Genomic DNA, 18,468 nt, shown 5'->3' on the forward strand with positions numbered 1-18,468 from the left:
GCAGTTGGTAGAATAGTTTTTATTAATTATATATATATATAAATGCCTCAACCCCCTTCTAGTAAATGACACTGAAGGCTAAATTTGGAACCTATCAACCAACTAAACCTAGATTTTATTTTATTTTATTTTTCGGAGATTTACATTCATTAGCAACAACTCATAACTTGTCAAAGTAAATAACTTTATTACTCTATATATACTTATATAGATATTAACTAAATTTCCCTGTTTCAAAATACTTAGCCTTCACAGATTCCCTTTCATTAAGCGGCGGGAGTAAAGGACTAATACCATTTATTCTTCTGTATCGTCTGACTTCATTCTAAAAAATATAGAAACAGATTTTATTTTTACCGTGAAAATAGACATTTTGAAATTTTATAATTTTTATTTTTGATATTTTTTTTCATTTCATACCGACGAATATTTGGGTATTACTAAGGGGGATAAAAAAATCAATTAAAAAAAAAATTAATTCATAGTATACTGTTTTTGGTCAGGTAACTTAAAATTATAATTATCCTTCATTATCAGGTCCTACAAAAAATAATAGTTCACTGCCTTGAACTAAAAACACTTTTCTGTTAAGAATTTCTCTGCCGAAGTGAAAAAGTACCTCATAATTTACAGCCTGCTGATTAGTTAATGAGTTTAAGTGGACAATGTTAACTTCTCACAAATAATGTTTGCTTAAATACTAATCAACAAAGAATTTTTATCTAATCTGCCGCAGATTTCGTAATATTAGAACCACAAACATTTGAATCTTGATTGAGTTAATGATTAGTGAGCAACTTGTTAAGAGAAGAAGCGCACAAATCTTTTTCAGAAGTAAGTCCATGCATAGTCATAACTTTGAAAAAAATGCCAGTAAAATTATAAATATTTTTAATTGTCAAAGCTTTACAAAAAATATGGCAAAAAGTTATTCACCAATTTACTAAAAAGAAGAGAGTACATAATTCTATTTTTACGATTATATTAATTGAAACCTTCTAAAATGAATACATTATCAAACTTACCCAGAATGTTTTACATAATTTGTAGTTTTGAAATTGTTTCTGGCATTCGTCTGGACTGTAATGATTTTGTGATAAACAATTTAATGACATATTGTGCTCCTAGAAAGAATATTAATATAAATAAGAAACGTAATAATAGTCAAATCGTATAACTATTCATCAGCACTTTTTTTTTTGTAATTGATCAATTGTATCATTGGATAAAACCTAACAGATTATAGAATATGAATCCAACAAGAGCTGCACTGCCTACTACTATACCATTAAAAAAATTAATTTCTCCGTAGTTTAGTGGCTTAACCCGTTAGTAAAATAAAAATATTTCGAGGTTCAATTCGCTACTACCACTGTGAAAGATATTAAACGTTATATCAGATGAAAGCATGAGAATAATTTCAAACAATAACTATGTAATGATGTGAAATCAGTTTCTATCCTGTATGTTAAAAAGCTTTTTCGGTTACAAAATGAAAATTATTAAGTTTCAAGCCAGGATGAAGCCTAAGAATACGCCCAATGCGAAATTTTCACAACTCGAAAACCATTTAACCAACATTGCCTCAATCAAATAGTTAATCGGGTATAAAATAATAATAAACCCAGGATGGCAACATTTAATATATCTTGATTTCATTATTAAATGATAATTTTGTATTTGATTTGATTTCTAGTTGAAATTTAACTTATTCACTCGGGCTAGTGTGGAACCGTTCCTTTAAGTAAATCGGAGAGGAGGTGTATTTATTTTAATTTTTGAAAGAAATTGGCTCCAGTGGCTAATTTTGTAATTGTAATAGAACTTTTCATGAAAACTTTATACCTTCAGACAAGGATTGTTTTCTTCATCACTAAATTTTTCTGTTTTTTTCTTCGTTTCTTGTTTCATATTGTTATATTTAACACAATTGTTGAATGTTCTTTTGAAGATTTAATTTCATTAATGGATATTTAAAAAATGACTCTAATGGGCTTTTGTAATAAGACACAATCATTATCTCTATAAAGTGTCCACTTAGATAATCGACTAAACATTCTTAGGCAACAATTATTTTAAGAATTCGTTGTTTATTTCATGAATAATTTAGATTTTTAAAATATAACCTCACTTAACCTCTACTTTGATAATATAGATAGCGTTACCAACTAATTGTATAATTATAATTGGTTGGTGACCTCGAAACCTTGAATGAGTTTGAATAGAAAAAAAAACAAGTGAACCAGCAGTTGGCAACATTGCTAGAAGCGTCCTTATGGAGTTTGTTGGTTGATCCAAGCATACAAAGAACACAAGCCGCGCGCGTTTGTTGAGTCCCGCAATTTCAGTCTTTTCTTTCTTATAGTTTGGGGTAAACAAAGGGCAAATTTTTTTTTGCTACTTTGTGATTTATTTGTTAAAAAAATAAAAGTGCATGTGAATAGTTTGGTTTCTTTTTAAGTGTACACATAATGTTAGTTATCACACGTACTGCCGACTATTATGGGGAGTAGATCAAGAAGTAAATTACCAGTAAGAGATCCAAGGAGTTCAAAGAGCCCCACTCATCAAAAGAAGAACTTCCACGCCAGGGTCCAGAAGGACCTAAATAGGTGCGTACTATTACACTCAATTTGAAGAGAGAAATTGTAATTACTTTTTTACTGGTAATACTTTTTTCTAGTTGTGTTAATTTAAATGTTTAGAATGTTTTTTTTTTCTCTTCTTTCATTTTCATAACTTAACCAACAAGAAATGAAAGTAAACTTAATAATTTCCATCAACTAATTTATCATTATTATTTATTATTTAATTTACAGCGTTGGGCAAAGTAAAACTGAAAATCAGAATCCTAATGTACATCGTTTAAAGGATCCCCTAACACCACTTCATAGACTGCGTAGATTTAAAGTTTGTTGTGATATTATTTCGTTTTACTGTATTTTTAACTTTTTTTTATTTATTCAACTTTTTTTTTTTTTTAAACAAATGCTAATGAATGTTGGAAACAATTTTATTATTGGCCTTTATTTTTCAGAAAATCAGAGACAGAAATATAGGAAAAGGTAACAAATCTGTTAAAAGAAAAATGAGTGTTGATGTTGAAAACGAGGATACTCAAGAAAATAAAAAAATTAAAGAAGACGTTAAAAATATTAATAATGGTGTCAAAGAAAAAATTGAAAAAATGACTAATGGGGAATCGCAAAGTGAGGAAAATGTTGGTAATAATAAAGTTGATCAAGATGAAGCAGTTGAGAAGATAGGCGATGTCAATGGAGAGAATGATGTAAGTCATATCTACCGTGGTTTTGTTAATTGATATGGACTGGCTACAAAGCCAAATTCTACTCGTCTGATGAATGTTCCACTGCTAACAGTTTATTTATGAATATATAACAGGAATTATGCTAAAATTCTAAGATTGAGTGTTTGTATCATGTTTGAGTGTTTTAATTTTTTTTACTTCAATTCAAAAACTTCTTCCACAGATAAACACACAAAAACAAGTAATTACTGAAAAGGTGGAAATTGAGCGCAAGGAAATTGAAATTAGTTTGACTAATGACATAAACGAAATAGTTAGTGATGCAGTTATTCAAGAATGCATTGGAGATAAAGAAAGTGCTGCTAAAGATGAGGAAGAAGAAAAAGACACTGTAAGAAGTGAGATCAATGATGCTAGAAAAGAAGAGCCGACAGAATCTCCAGTGAGAGTTCTTAGACGTAGTATTCGAGGTAAAGCGGATGTGAACGTTGTAGAAGCAGCTTCCTCGAAATCCCAACCGTCTGCTTCCAAACGATCAGATTCGCAGGAAACAACACAAAGAAAAACAAAGAGAGGGGAATCAAGAGGTATTTGTATATTTCTGATTTTATATTAACATAAGCCTCACTTATGGAATAAAGTTGTATTTTATTGTAAGAGTGGCGGAATTATAAATTTGTTCCATTCTCTTTATTAGAGACATTATCTAAAACAAATATTCTATTAAACTTGATGTTGTAATCTCTTTTTTGTTGGTGGTCTAGATTCCACACCGACAGCTGTAGCTATATCTACTGAAACAGTACGACTAATAAAATCACCATCGGAAGGACGTAGATCACTGTGGCAGCAAAGATCATCCGCATATAAGAAGAGAAAATACGATGATTTTACAAATGATGGATGCAGTCAGAAAAAGAAGCTGGCACTCAGTCAATCAAAAGCATTGTCTTCTCCTTCAATTTTGAGTCCTGGTTGGCAATTCATAAAATCACCATTCACTAGGTAGGTATCAATAAGAACACAATAAAAACCTATTATTGCGGCATGGACCACGCAATATTAATTCATTTTTACTCTCTCTTAATAATAGGTAAGTTTAATAATTCAAATTTTCTATTTCGCGTTATTTATTTTGAAGTCCCCTGAGTTTAAAAATTTAGTTTTCCTGTGTCTTATACAAAGAAAGATTAAACTTCCTGCTAAATTCAAGGAAATTCCGCTGCCGGAAGTACTACTTCAAATTTTGTATCTTCTATTTTTTTGAAAATGCCTCGCAACGATTACCTCGAAACCTGGCATATCGTGGATCAATAACTTTTGTTACAATTTTTTTTTTTGTCTTTTTGAAAGGTATTACATATCTGCTATTAGCAACAATACTTGCAAAAATGTATACAAAAAAACAATACAGCAGCATGCGCGTGCCCTATAACGTAGTATAAGAAATTCCTTCTTTGAAGGAAACAGCGCGATCTGAAATATCATACAGTAACAGCTCTTATAAAAGACTGTAATTTGATTAGCACTGATTTCTTACTCCTTCATTTGACATACTCTTATTCCTTTTCTTAACGATCCAATTATAGCTGATTCAAACTTCTTGTTCAGAAAAAGACCTGAGAGCTCTATGGTTAATGTTAATTTATTTTATTTTGAAATACCCTAGTAGACGAATGGAAATCGTATATATTTAACGTTTGACTCAAAAATATTTTCTTTTCTCAAAAAAAAAAAAACACTTTAATGTAACATACGGGTTTTGAACCCTGTAAATTATGCATAAAAAAATATCATTAATACTTTGATGAAAATTCTTTACTGAGTAAATTTTTCTTCAGTTAATTATAATATATTATAAGCGTTCCTAAAATCACCAGGCTGATACTTTTGTGTTAAACATTTTCTGAGGAAACATATTAGAAAGTTGTGGCAAATAGCTAGAACGTTAAGCTCACTCCCTGTGTTGGTATTGCAGTGTTTTTCATATTTTGTTTTAATTTTTAAATCACATAAATAACATTTACCTTATTTAATTTTAACAGATTTTGGTCACCCCGAGATACTCCACCACCTGGACACACCCCATATAAAACACCATTCCCAGCGACACCATACAGCAGAAACACAAACATTGAAGATTCAATGGCCGTAAATTTTGATGATAAATCATTATATGGTCATTTAAATGACTTAGAATTAGAAGAGACTAACACAGTGGCAGGTATATCATTGCAGTCTTCTTCCCCTACTGCACCCAATAGTAATTGGAGTTGCACTATAATGTAAATTGCAGATTTATTAATATTTTATCTATTTTCATTTTTTTTTTTTTTTTAGAAATGTTTATGTATATAATAAATAATAGATGTAAAATAGGAGATATAGCTCTCTTACATTTAAAATATAGTAAGAATTTATAGATCATTGTTCTCTTGTGAATTAGCAATCAGTAATAATGTGTATATACCTTAATTTTGTTTTCTAATTGTCAAATAAGTTAGTAATTTTTTTAAAGGAAAAAATTCTTATTAAAGAACAGTAAACAGCTTTTCTTATGTGACTTGTTTTTCGTGTTATGTAGTTAAGCTTAGGGCAGGTTATAACATTTCCATGATTATGAGACCAAAGTATTTAACTAAATTGAAATATAAAACAAAATCATTTTATGCTCAATTATTTTAAAATGATATAAATAATAAAAGTCTATATTTTAATGAAAGCATTATTTAAAAAAAATTATTTTAATAGCCTCCTCCCAAAGTCCGAGGGTTTTTTTTATAGATTTATTAAACCAAATTTCATTTTATTATTATTTTTAAATTAGTTTTTAATATAATACTTCGGAGGTCCCGGGTTCGAATCCAGCAGCTGACCCTTAGATTTTCTCTTCATAGGAGCTTCTTACAGCTCACTACCCGGGGATGGACAGTGTTGACTGTAACGAGAGAACACTGTCCGGAGGCCGGCAGTGCACTGGAAGAAGCTCCGGGCGCTAATAACCTCAGCTGTTGATGCGCCAAAAAAAAAAAAAAAAAAAATAAAAATAAGATTTTCAAATAATAAAGTTATATTATTAATTAATTACTAAGAGTATTATTAAAATTCAAAGGCAGAGTTAGAAAAGTTCGATAATACGAAGAAAGTTTTCTGCTATTATTGAAGTAGATTTAAGTACAAGTGTAGATATTACAACGTGTGTATAAAACTATCTATAATCAAAAACACGTTTACAGTCGTTTATTTTATAACAGTTGTACATCGTTGATGTTCTTTCAGTGCCGAGAATGGTGACACTCTATTTTTGTTATTACATCAAAAAACGTGTATCATTTTGATTTATGTTTCTCATTACGATTCATTTCCGGAATGACTTAAAGTAGTGAAAGTAACAGGAAAGAAGTTAATATGAAAAAGTGGCCAGCAAAAAAAAAACTAAATTCAGATTTATCGAGGTTTTGAAAGAATGTCGACGATATAAGTAAATGTCGCAACATTTTTAGCCTAGGTATGGCTTCTTCAGTAGCTTTGATATATGTAATGGTATAGTATTATATACGGGATAAGATGCAGAAAAAGAAATGCAATGGAGAAAAGAGTTACCTACTTCTGAAATAAAACATTCCGCCCAGATCCCAACTTAATCATTCTCACAATTGTGTATAAATATAATTTGTTGTATGATAGAAATTTGACATATTACTTTAATAAATGTTTACTCCTTCATTTCGTATCGTGAGAGCTACTTAGAGAATTCTTATGTAATCACTTTACAATAAATAAAAAAATAACCAAAATTTAAATTTTACCGGGCCCAATTAGTCTCCTCATGTGCGTCTACCTATTAACAATATTTATTGAAGCAAATTTACACAAAATTTCAATTCATTTGTGTAAACGAGTTTCACATTATGTTCTTCACATTGCAGTGGACATGATTAAAATAAGTGAATTTGAAATTTAAAAAATACTTAAGTAAATAATAATAATCAACGAACTCTAAATGTCTGAATCACCATAGAATCTTTAGCACAATACAAGCAAGTCAGATCGAATCACACGTCTCAGTTTCTGCCTAGCCTAGCCTTAGATCACGGTATATTTCTTTACTTATCAAAAAATGACTTCGCTAACAAAAATTAGTTTTCACTGCGTTTAATTTGCTCCCAAAGTAAACAAATTTGAAACGTTTATTTAATCATTGTGCAAGGGAAATTTCTAATTCCTAAAAAAAAAAAATCATTAGAATAACTATACCCTTTCCCTGCTACTGAAGAAAACATGTTTGGCTAAAACATTTGTGTTAGTTAAAGAGCTTTTAATAAAATAAAAATATCAACTGAGAAAAAAGCAAACTTCTTATCTTATTATTAGTGTGTTGAGGGCAATCCAAAATAAGATACTGGCAACATCCTGATACGCGGCGAAGTATGAAAAATCAACGTAACATTCTAAGTAGGTTTTTTTTTTTACTCTACCGTTTTTAGTATATAAGCAAAATTTGTTTTAGTAAAAAATACCCTCTAAAAACTATATTATGCTCATTTATTTAAATTTCCGAAACATTTCATAAGCCTCGTGTTTTGCCTGTATGTTATTTAATAACCTCGACACAAATTAATTCATTCAATTGCATTTTACAAATTCATAGTGACTGTCAAATATAAAACAAAATCTGTAAAGGTACATTTCTTTATTATTTACACTTTTTTCTTATCAAAATGAGTACTTTTCATTTATGTCATATTACGTACATAAAAAGAACCTATGTGACAACTTTACAGTAAAAGAAATATTGAACAATTCTTTAGTATAAGTTAAGTAAAGCCTATTTCTTTCAGATGGGCTTTACTTCCAACTACCGATAAGGTAACATATTCTTTAATATATTTTAAAATTTTTGTCAAATAAATATAATTATTTTATTTTAGTTTCTATAAATAAATATAATAGATATCAATTATTGTTTATTATTATTTATACTAACCTTCTCTTTCTTTTGAACTTCCCGAATTTTCATGATGTTGTGTGCATAATATATATTTGACGACTGGTCTTTTCTGATCATGACCTCATCTTTAATTTGTTAGATGGTCATGTATATGAAGGCATCAATTCAATACTCTTAATTGCAATAATAAACATTGTCACAACGCGCACTTTATTTACATTCAATTACTTTTATTTCTCTTACGTCTTGAGTTAGTCAGCAAACCACAAGCACCCCACCAAGAATACTAAGACTGAGTCTTAGCAAATGCAGTAGTGCGACCAAAGGCTTTATAATTTGAAATCAATTTTCAACAATTAAATGTCAGATCAACCTCTGATGATGGATAAAAATCCGAAACCGGTAAAAAGATATGGGAAACAAACTTATTTGATGGATAAAAAAATCAACTGTATTATCTAACACTGGGGGACCAAACACATTAAAAAGAAGTCACTAATTTCTATTAAATAGAAAAATATCGTAAAACCAAATTTCCCCATAAAAATAGTACGGTAACAATTAATTTATTTACAAATATCAAAAAAATGTCTACTTTTCAGATAAAAGAGATCACTCTAAATTACTTTTTTTTTTTTTTTAAATGAAAGTAAATACTGCTTACAACTCTTTTAAGTTTTTCGACAAAATGAATTTTAAATATGGTTCTGATCCGAAGCAAAGTAATTTGAAATAATCAGGAAAGAGGGAAATAATAAGTATTGGGGATTTTATTAATATCCTCTGTTTCTCTATAAGAACTTTTTTTCTTTTTTCTTTTTTATCTTACTCATATTCTTTGTTATGATAGGAGGCAGATGCAATGGTAAGTCCAAAAACAATTCATCTTCTATTTCCAATAAGAAAATCTGTGGATATGATTAATTTTTTTCTGAAAAATCACTTTACAACAAGAAACACAACAGACAATCAAATTTTTGTTAAACTTCATGTTTAGACATCTTTCTAGATAACATAACAAAATCAAAATTAAAGAAACTTGTGAGGATAAACATACTTTTTTCAAATGATATTCCTTTGTTTGCAAAGAAAGACCATGCAAGTGTTTTTAGATCCCTCGAAAGTCAACGGATCCAATAAATTGGTGTAAGTTCTGGGCCTTGGTAAGCTTTCCTTAATGAAAATCTTTGTACGAACAAAATTTCCCTTTCAATTTTTTCAAATGAAAAAAAAAATAATTATAACGAAATAAAATTGGGAATACTCTACTATTTTTGCTGTATATATGGTGGGACAAATTGGGTTCAAAATTATCATCATAACATATCTTCAAGTTCAGGAGGAAGAATGCCATCTTTTCTAGCTTTAGCAATATTCCTATAAAATTCTGAGAAATCAACGTAAGGTGGAATTTCAACAGGTGGTGGGGGCGCTTGGCTGGATAATCCACCGCTCGACGTAGAATTACTTTCAAAAACTGTCTGTCCAGTAACTGAAAAATAAATTCAAAAATAGTAAAGGTAGCCCCATCTTTTCATGATTTTTTCCTAATCTTTTATATTTTATTAAATACATAAAATATAAAATAAATATCTTATCTCCAATACCTACAATTAACAATAGCAAGCAAAAATTATTCATTCATAGATTTGAACTCAGACTGGTGACTTTTAAGGAACAAATTTTCAAAGACTAACATTAAAAATTCCCGGATTTATTAAATAATACCTCTCATTTTAAATTATGGCTAGCAGTTAAACGGGTCCCTTATGCACAAATATGCAAGTATTAAGATGATGATAATGATAAACTCAAGCAGATGTGGACTGGTTTCTTCGTAAGCTGTGGCAGATAACTAAATTGCTTTAAGGATTAAAAAACAAAAAATTTCTTGAGTCGTTTAATTTTATCAAATATAAATAAGAAATGTTCTTATAATATAACAAATTCTATGTTCTTTTCTTTTAAAAATTTAAATGTTTAATCCAGATATCAAATCAACAATATTTTCAAGAATGGAAAGTTTTTTGCTAAGCAATTGGTTTTAGAAGAGAGGTTAACCATCTTACAGTCCAGATTGCACTAATTGGAACCGTACGGTATCGTCTAGTTACAAGAAGATTGATTGATCTTTAGAGAGAAGCAAATGTAGAAATGCTCTAAAGTCCACTTTGGCAATATGCAAATCGAAATGCTCTAAAGTCACTTTGGCAACATGCAAATCAGAAACGGGATTGCACTAATCCACGAATGCAGGAAAATGTTCATCTGCAATTAATATAGACTGTTATCATACAAAAATACGTTATCTCAGCCTTGAAAAGCCTAAGATCTAGGGTAAGCTGTTAAGCATTTCCATTTCATTTTTTTCGCAACTTTCAAAAAGTTACTTAGGTTCGCTAATTACACCTCATACTTTAAAATATTCCTAGGTGCTGTGCATTATGGTTGACCATTATATTCGGACATCAGCGAAACTTGTTTAGCCGCTATCTCGGTTGGCTACGTTTACATCAATGTCGTAATGCGCGGAACCAACTGCAGACTGCTTCTTCGGTATATCTCCATAAAATATTAGCAATTTAGTTTTTACGTATTATTTAATTATTGCATATTCTTTTAATTTAAAAATAAAAGAGAAACACTTAGTCCCCATTTTTCTTCCCACTTTTCAGACAAAATTGTCATAAATAATTAAACCCCATTTAGACAAATAAAATTCAGTGAGAATACCTTGTAAAGTATCCGGACCAAGTATATTAGGTTGAGTGGGTGTAGTGTTAACAGAAATATTGAATCTTCTAACTAATAATGTCATATCTTCTCTGAAGGCTTGACCTTCGTTTGTTAAAACTGAGGACATGAGTTTATCTGTGTGCAGTCGAACTACTCTGTCCACAACTGCTTGTGCTACTCCTGTTAACGTCTTCTGTTCGCGAAACTAGTTAAAAAAGAAATAATAATAATAATAATCATATAGAAACAAATTATAAGATTATTACTTATTTCAAATTAACTTAATCAAAGGCCACTTTTATCTTTACGGCATTTTACCCTCATTTTTATTTAATATTAAAAAATATCAATTATCATCAATGAATCAAATCAGGAAATAACGAAAGAAAGAAATTTTCTTCTGATAAAAAACAGAAACTAATCAGAGAGGAAGATGTTTACTTCAATATCTGTTCATGATATGAACAATCACACTTCATCTAGCAGAATATTTCTGATGCTTGATTTACTTTTATAAAGCAGTCTTCAAGGTGACGAAAATTAAACATTTTTTATCAAAATAACAACCAAGGCAGACATTCTATTTCAAATTATTGTCATCTTAACAATGCTTTAACATAGTTTTTTCAAAAAAAAAAAATTATTATTTTTTATTAAAAAAAGAGATTATTTCACTTTTTTAAAATTGTATCTGTTTCATCACTTCACTTATTTTAAGCTGAATCTCTCTCTCATCACCTCTTTTTTAAATTATATCTTCTTAGCTGTCCCCTTATCTGCTCTTTTTCCTGCAATTTTTGTTTTCTATATTTTTTGTTTACTCTTTACTATTAAATTTTACTATATTATTATCCATACTTCGTTTGCGGAATATTTCCCTTTGACTAATCGATTATTGTGGTGAAAATAAAAATACTAATTACAAAGTTATCAAAAATTTTATGAATGATAAAATAATTGATAAACATACCTCAGCAATTGCCATTTGAACAATATCTTTGTTGACTTGGGTGGAATCTGTAGCTTCTTCTAAGGATTTGTAGAGTCCGGCTGACATTAGTAGTAAGAAACTATAATTATTTTAGATTCAATTAGAATCGATTATTAAGAACAAAACAACAATTATGACAATGTTAAACACATTTGTAAAATAATAAATTTGTAAAAATAATCACCAGCAAGATTCATCCAGTTCTATGCCACCTTGTATTTCTGGTTCTGCAATAATAGGTTCCTCAGAAGCTGGTGCAAGTTCTTCAAATTCTCTATATGCACCTTTGACTAGATAGTTACCGAGACAACGAGTGTTCTCCTGGTTGCCCAATGTACAACCTTTAAGCATTAAAAAAAATATCTTTATGATTCACATTGATTGATTCTAATTATTCCTTGTAGGGTAATCATTGATTACTAACAACTTTTACGTGAAGCTGGTGTAAAGTCCAGACCAAGATTGTATAATCTCAGTATTTCGTCTTCATTGGTAAGATTATGATCTGCACTGACCTGTACAACTTTGTGCACTCCATGCTTGTCCGTCTTACAAAGAAGTGCTCGTGAATCGCCAACATTTGCAACATATAATCTAGTACCAACAATTAAGGCTACTACTGCTGTAGTTCCACAGGATAGCTGTCCATTTAAACTATTTATTTGGTCAACCTAAAAACAGCTCCATAGTAATATTTGTTAAATCATTAGGACTCTGCGAGAACATGGTAATAATAAAAATAAAATACTAACGATATGTGGATAATTCTGATATGCTTCATAAGAAGTTATTCCATCAGGAATTTGAAATTGTAAACTTGTCCTTTTGGCAACGAGATCATCTAGAGATTCGAGGTAGTTCTTTTCAACAGCGACAAACGCCTGACTGCCTTTACAAAAAATAATGCCTTAAATACGTTATTATTACTTTTATCATTTGATATTCTGAAAGCATATTTTTTGAACAGGACTCTCATTAAAATTTTTAATTGTTCAGAAGTGTCAGGCTATGAGTTTGTAAGAAGGATTTTGAATGATGTAAACAATATATAATATTAATAATGTCATTAATTTCAGATTTACATAAAATAAATGAAAAAGGAAGAATTGTTAAAAATCTAAATTTGCTAAATTCTAAATCGCTAAAAATACATCATTTTCATAGGCCTCAACAAATGGGCTTTGAAATGAATATTTCGTCATGAAAAGACAATAAATTAATAGTCAACCAAATTCTTGATCATAATAACCTATGCTGTTTCTTCTGTCATGTGGTTCAAAAATATAATCGAGAATACCTTCATTTGCACGGTTTAAAACTTACACATCTTTCACCTTATTAAAACATTCTCAGCTATGTTGCAGCCATAAAGGTGTACTTGGAAAAATTCGTTTTAAAGATATTTCGTAATTCAGAAAAATATTGTTAGCAGAACATCTTATTGCTTAATATTTATGACATGTATCTTCATCAATAGAAGATACCCTGTGTCCAACATCCCGACTCACATTACAATTATCACAGAACAATCTTTAACATTCAAAGTTTTAAGACATCAATATAACAGTAATTGGTTGACCTCAGTGCTTCCTTAATGTCTTGATCTCTGATTTTTCCGCTTAACTGGCCTAGAAGAAGTTCGGCGGCAAGACCTTGTACAGCAAATTGTGCTGCTTCTATTCCATAATGTCCATCAAAAACACCATAAAGGTAAGTTGTGGTTCCGCCATCCTCTTTACTTCCAGAATGGAAAGAAGTGTCCTCAAACGGATGTTTTTCTTGCCTATGGCCATCTTCACGATAAACTTGATTTGTTGCAAAACCAACACCTACGAATAATTCCAAATATATAAATAAAGATTCTTTTAAAAAAAGTATCTTCATTCTCATTTTTTAAAAAGTACACTCAGAATATCAATTGAAGAGATATTCTTCGATATATATTTTGTTTTTCTACTTAAATCAAATGCTTCTTCAATTTCATATGAAAATTTAAAAAAATATATAAAAACCGCTACCTGATTTACGACAAACTGGAAGATCATCAGTCCAACTGTGTATAGCAGGGTAACTGTAATTTCTTCTCCGTTCTATGTCAGCTGTAGTTGGCATCTTGACCCACAAGATTTGAAAGATGCAATGACACAAAGCTACTTCATTAATTTCAAGCTATAAACAATAAAAAAGAAAAAGCTATTCGTAATCAAATAATTACTCCTTCACTATTCATTCAATGCACGGGTAACAATATTATTACCTTCTAGTAATATTTGGTTAAGATCGACAATATTCAAATACATTCTGAAAGAAAATATTTGCTAGTCAAAGTTGTTATTTTTATAATTATTGCAAAATTCTTTATAATAACGAATTAATTATTGACAATTTTAGCAGTCTTTATGATTTTTTCTTGGGACATTGCCACCACTGCTTATGTCACTTGCCTAATGTACATTTTAAGTGCAATTAATAATTTCACAAAACTAAATTTAAAAGTGTGCTTCACATAAATTTAGATGATAAGTTGTAATTAGAATTAAATAAAATCTTGGGATTAATGATTTTGTGTTATATTATCAGGGTTATTATCCTTTGTCTTCTTACCACCAATAGAACTGTAATCTGCTATCACTCCAAAAGTACATCACTCAAACTTCAAAGAACTCTCAGCTTTCCCACCATACTAAAAAACCTAGGTCTCTGCAACTACTTTGACGTGGCCTTTTTTTTAGGAGGATGCCTAAAGTCACCCTACCTGAGAACTCCAAAAATATCAATTTTCCTAGAAAATGTTTCAAGCAAAAGCGATTTAAATAAACTAGGAAGTTAAAAAAAAAATCGTAGTGATCATTCATAAAAAAAACAGTATAAATTGCTAGAAAAAAAGTTTTAAAACCTAGTACAGGTATTTTAAACCTAGTATAAAACGTATTTTCAACTTCAGCAATTTTTTCTACTCCCTTCATCCTTACTCATTGTCTCCCTCATTTCATTTTTTTTTTTTCTTCGTAAACAGTCACTCTTTCGCAGACACCAAATATCAAGACTGGTTGTTAGCCAGCAATGTTACGTTTTGAGGTTTTTTAATGTAGCCAACACGTACATTCGTTACGCAAACTAAAATTTACAGACCCGTCGCTCGCAGCATTCAGAAAATGATTACATTCTGCTATGAAACCTTTGTTCCAAAACATCCTTTTTCCATAAAGCGCCTGAACTGTATGGGCATTGTGCAGGGAATATTTTAGTGTCCCTGAAAACAAAAATTAATCTTCAAAACTATTTTATCATATCACCAGTTTTATTTTCATTCGGAAATAAGGGCAGTTGAGGAAAGTGCATTAATCATGTCAAGTAACTTAGGAGAAATACTACGATTACCTCATCTTTACAACCAGAATAAGGCTTATATTAATGCCTACTTTTCTTTTTTTTTAATACTGGTATCTTCGCTGTAATTTATTTGAATTCTTTATTTCTATCGCATCCGATTGGCTGATTTTAAACAAAATCTTATAGTGGCATCCTCTGATAGCACCTAAGCGATATCAAAGTTGAACTGTAAGTGATTTTTCGTTTTTAGTTAATGTGGATAAACACACACACACATGCAGCAAATAATCAAAACCACTAAAACGGATACTTCCGATGAAATCTCAACAGCGAAAATCTATATGATTATAAAATCACGTAAGTAACGTAGGAGAAAGTACAATAAAGGAAAAAATAAAAACTTTTCTAAACAGAACTTAAACATATACTTATTTTTCTTGCCAATGTACAAACAAAAACAGTTTACATTTAAATATGTTACATTAATTAACAAAGAATCGGAAATAAAAATAATTACAAAAATTACATCAATTGGAAACATGGGTAATTTTTCACTTTTCAATAACAAAAAATTGGAAAAATGAACTAATTTTTGGATAGCATAGTAATAATAATAATAATAATAATGAAAAATCGGAGGTAATAGTTATTAAAATTAATGATTCTCAGTCTTGTATCGCACACGCAGTTATCACGAAGTTTTAAACAATATAATTTATTTTAATATACAAATATGTAGAAACTTGGAACAGTTGTTCTGTTAAACTTTAAATAAATTTATAATCAGATAATTAAAAAAAAAAAAAAAAAAAAAATATTGAAACTGAGTACGTCTATATGCTTTAAAGATTTTCTTACAAAATGTTCAGAATACATTCAAGTTCTTCAATTTATGCAAAAAAAAGGATATTTTTTTTTACTCTGTTATTCACAAAACTATTCGCATTTTTTTTATGTGAGTGATATAATTTTTTTGTTTTCTTTATTCCTATCTGACTTCATGAGCAACAATCAGATGGTAATGTTAAAAATGACCTAACTTCGCTATTTTCCCTTAAATGTGCAATAAATATTCCTACAAAAGCAATTAATCAAGTATACTAGTGTATAACTTTTAAACAGAATTACTATTTCCTACTTAATTTATTAGAACATAAATAGAAAAAAAAGATGTTCAAGAAGATGCATTTGCAATTAGCCCTGTTTAATCTTTTGTTTTAAAAGGCTGAATATTCTTTCCATAATTTGGGAGTTTATTTTTGAACCCTAAGAGAGAAGTTATCGAATGTAGAGTTATGATGATTCTCTCGGAAATATTAACAGCCAGCAAGCCTGCTTTAGGCTCATAACCGGCATTGACTTTCTTCAGCTTTATCACTACAGGGAATCTTGGTGAATTGAAAAGAAAACGTGAAACTAAGTATTCGCGGTTTCCTACGATAAGAAGAGAAAAGTGATATGATTAATAATCGACAAAAATGCTATTATAGAACACATTTGTCAAATAATTTATAGCAGCAGAATTAACTAAATTAAAACGGTAATGGCCTCCTAGTAAAGAATGGACAATCACGGAGTTTTCAGACACTTCACAAGAGGCCAGCTTCTACATCTAAAGACAGCGTTAATGAATTTTCAACCATCTTTTTGCAAAGAAAGTTCCTAGAGGAACACACTGAGGACCAGCGCTGGACTGGTCTTGAATGAGTGATTTGTCGGAATCAGTAACAGCCATCAGAACCCTGCTTTAGGCTTATAACCGGCATTGAATTTCTTAGGCTTCGTACCGACAGAAATGGCAAAGCTGATTAGAGTGGACGCCTTCAAAAATATGTACAAGAAGTGATAGGAGCACGACATATTCATTTGGACATAGTCATATTTGGAAATTAAAAAGGACAAAATACTTTCTTTGTATTTCCAGGCTTAACTACGATTTGTTAATGAAATGCGAAATTGGGAACTATGTGCACGCATTATAGCTAGAAACTATCCGCATACAAGGCATCCCATTGAAATCACCTCTTCCAGATTCTCGGCGTCTCTAAGATATCCCAGTCTAATGAGAAAAGCATTGACCCGATTCTCAAACACCCAACACAACCTCATAAATAAAAGGTTTTACTATAAAAAAAAGCTAGGAAATCGCTGTGTCCTTTATAATAAATTTCTTTTTCTCCGAAAAAATAACATATAAATAAATATGTATTCTAAAATTCTCCATCAAAAAATCACATATATTATTTAAATTTCTAATTCACTAATGCTTATAAGTAAAATAATCATATAAATAATACTGTAAGAGGAAATTAGGTTTACTTATTTAAGATTCATCATTGTTAACAATTTGAAGAAACAAAATTTGTTTGTAAAAAGTCATAGCTGGTACAAATTAGAAATAAAAACAAAATTAAAGTGACCAGCAACATTTTTTGTTATAAACTTCATTCTTAGATGAAATGGATTTAATTCTTTTTGTTTATTTTATTTTAAATATTTATTGTCCACTTTTTAGGATACTTTGTTTTCTTTTTCATTTTTCACAACCTTTTTACAATCAAACATACCGCTCATTAAAGACAAAAGCGATAAATAGTAAATGAAATAAATTTAATTAAATAGAGAGAATCAGATTAATAGGTATTTATATTGCAGTTTAAGAAATTGGTGAAATGTATTAAAATAATAACTCTGTTAACATAGTTTTCACAGGAGGGGGAAAACACAATTATTGAGGAAAAACTGGTTCAATTTTTTATAACTTACTTTTTTTAAGTTACTTATAAATAATCATCGAAAGTTGATGATGATATAACTTTTTATAAAATTATTATAAAAGAAAAATAATATGCTTTACCTATCGCTTATTTTTTGCCAATTCTTCTCGAGCTACAGTCAACATTCGAGACACTAATACAGATAATACTTTATCTAGTGGATCCATAAAACCTCGCTGCATCCATTTTGGTATGGTTGTTCTAGCGTGAGCAAATCCTAATTTTTGTAAAATATAATCCACTCCGTAAGGTTCTATTCGTTTACCACCCCATGACAGTAATCTGGTAAAAAAATTAATTAATTAATTTATATAAGTTAAAAAAAAATAAAAATTATTGATATGGTCATGGATTATTACCTCAAGAAAAAAGTTTAAATTTCACCTTGACTACACTGAAGGCATTTGCAGAT

At 29.8% G+C, this 18,468-nt stretch overlaps 4 protein-coding genes across 17 annotated transcripts in view; 1 reads left to right on the forward strand and 3 right to left on the reverse strand.

The window, feature by feature from the left end:
• Positions 1–109: 109 nt before the first annotated feature.
• Positions 110–8,387, reverse strand: LOC141446488 (coiled-coil-helix-coiled-coil-helix domain-containing protein 7). 2 transcript variants are annotated; one of them, XM_074112997.1, is made up of 3 exons: positions 8,256–8,387; positions 1,026–1,124; positions 110–325 (listed from the first exon to the last, which is right to left on the reverse strand). In XM_074112997.1, the coding sequence occupies exons 1-3, from the start codon at positions 8,334–8,336 to the stop codon at positions 215–217; spliced, it is 291 nt and encodes a 96-aa protein (XP_073969098.1). In that variant the 5' UTR covers positions 8,337–8,387; the 3' UTR covers positions 110–214. The 2 variants fall into 2 exon arrangements, with proteins under 2 accessions (XP_073969098.1, XP_073969099.1); XM_074112998.1 differs by lacking the exon at positions 8,256–8,387 and adding an exon at positions 1,846–2,150.
• LOC141446472 (uncharacterized) lies at positions 2,289–6,735 on the forward strand. 2 transcript variants are annotated; one of them, XM_074112954.1, is made up of 6 exons: positions 2,289–2,612; positions 2,820–2,910; positions 3,038–3,289; positions 3,492–3,855; positions 4,033–4,273; positions 5,314–6,735. In XM_074112954.1, the coding sequence occupies exons 1-6, from the start codon at positions 2,503–2,505 to the stop codon at positions 5,555–5,557; spliced, it is 1,302 nt and encodes a 433-aa protein (XP_073969055.1). In that variant the 5' UTR covers positions 2,289–2,502; the 3' UTR covers positions 5,558–6,735. The 2 variants fall into 2 exon arrangements, with proteins under 2 accessions (XP_073969055.1, XP_073969056.1); XM_074112955.1 differs by lacking the exon at positions 2,820–2,910 and having other exon boundaries at positions 2,518–2,612.
• Positions 8,388–9,193: 806 nt separating the features above from the next.
• Positions 9,194–18,274, reverse strand: LOC141446470 (TGF-beta-activated kinase 1 and MAP3K7-binding protein 1-like). 6 transcript variants are annotated; one of them, XM_074112947.1, is made up of 9 exons: positions 18,137–18,274; positions 13,965–14,115; positions 13,526–13,775; positions 12,699–12,831; positions 12,371–12,617; positions 12,131–12,287; positions 11,926–12,025; positions 10,953–11,160; positions 9,398–9,711 (listed from the first exon to the last, which is right to left on the reverse strand). In XM_074112947.1, the coding sequence occupies exons 2-9, from the start codon at positions 14,056–14,058 to the stop codon at positions 9,536–9,538; spliced, it is 1,365 nt and encodes a 454-aa protein (XP_073969048.1). In that variant the 5' UTR covers positions 14,059–14,115; positions 18,137–18,274; the 3' UTR covers positions 9,398–9,535. The 6 variants fall into 6 exon arrangements, with proteins under 6 accessions (XP_073969049.1, XP_073969048.1, XP_073969047.1 ...); XM_074112946.1 differs by lacking the exon at positions 18,137–18,274 and adding an exon at positions 14,551–15,072; XM_074112951.1 differs by lacking the exons at positions 9,398–9,711; positions 18,137–18,274 and adding an exon at positions 9,743–10,082 and having other exon boundaries at positions 13,965–14,196.
• Positions 15,681–18,468, reverse strand: part of tweek (transmembrane protein KIAA1109 homolog tweek) — a 54,544-nt gene continuing 51,756 nt past the window's right edge. For all 7 annotated transcript variants that reach the window (XM_074112903.1, XM_074112902.1, XM_074112901.1 and 4 more), the window contains one exon: positions 15,681–18,338. In XM_074112903.1, the coding sequence (XP_073969004.1) occupies positions 18,137–18,338 (202 nt within the window). In that variant the 3' untranslated portion in view covers positions 15,681–18,136. The remainder of the gene's footprint in view (positions 18,339–18,468) is intronic.

Source organism: Rhodnius prolixus, unplaced genomic scaffold, assembly GCF_049639745.1.
Source record: "Rhodnius prolixus isolate KJV_2025 unplaced genomic scaffold, Rpr scaffold_7, whole genome shotgun sequence".
Lineage (NCBI taxonomy): Eukaryota > Metazoa > Arthropoda > Insecta > Hemiptera > Reduviidae > Rhodnius > Rhodnius prolixus.

Bases quoted from the DNA above. Each gene is read 5' to 3' on its own strand.
- LOC141446488 (XM_074112997.1), bottom strand. From the start codon at position 8,336: ATGATCAGAAAAGACCAGTCGTCAAATATATATTATGCACACAACATC. The intron at 1,125-8,255 runs GTTAGTATAAAT...TATTCTTTCTAG, and splicing joins AAGTTCAAAAGAAAGAGAAG to GAGCACAATATGTCATTAAA. The intron at 326-1,025 runs GTAAGTTTGATA...TATATTTTTTAG, and splicing joins AATTATGTAAAACATTCTGG to AATGAAGTCAGACGATACAG.
- LOC141446470 (XM_074112947.1), bottom strand. From the start codon at position 14,058: ATGCCAACTACAGCTGACATAGAACGGAGAAGAAATTACAGTTACCCT. The intron at 12,832-13,525 runs GTCAACCAATTA...TTGTAAAGGCAG, and splicing joins GACATTAAGGAAGCACTGAG to TCAGGCGTTTGTCGCTGTTG. The intron at 12,288-12,370 runs GTTAGTAATCAA...TAATGCTTAAAG, and splicing joins ACCAGCTTCACGTAAAAGTT to GTTGTACATTGGGCAACCAG.
- LOC141446472 (XM_074112954.1), top strand. From the start codon at position 2,503: ATGGGGAGTAGATCAAGAAGTAAATTACCAGTAAGAGATCCAAGGAGT. The intron at 3,856-4,032 runs GTATTTGTATAT...TTGGTGGTCTAG, and splicing joins AAAGAGAGGGGAATCAAGAG to ATTCCACACCGACAGCTGTA. The intron at 4,274-5,313 runs GTAGGTATCAAT...TAATTTTAACAG, and splicing joins ATAAAATCACCATTCACTAG to ATTTTGGTCACCCCGAGATA.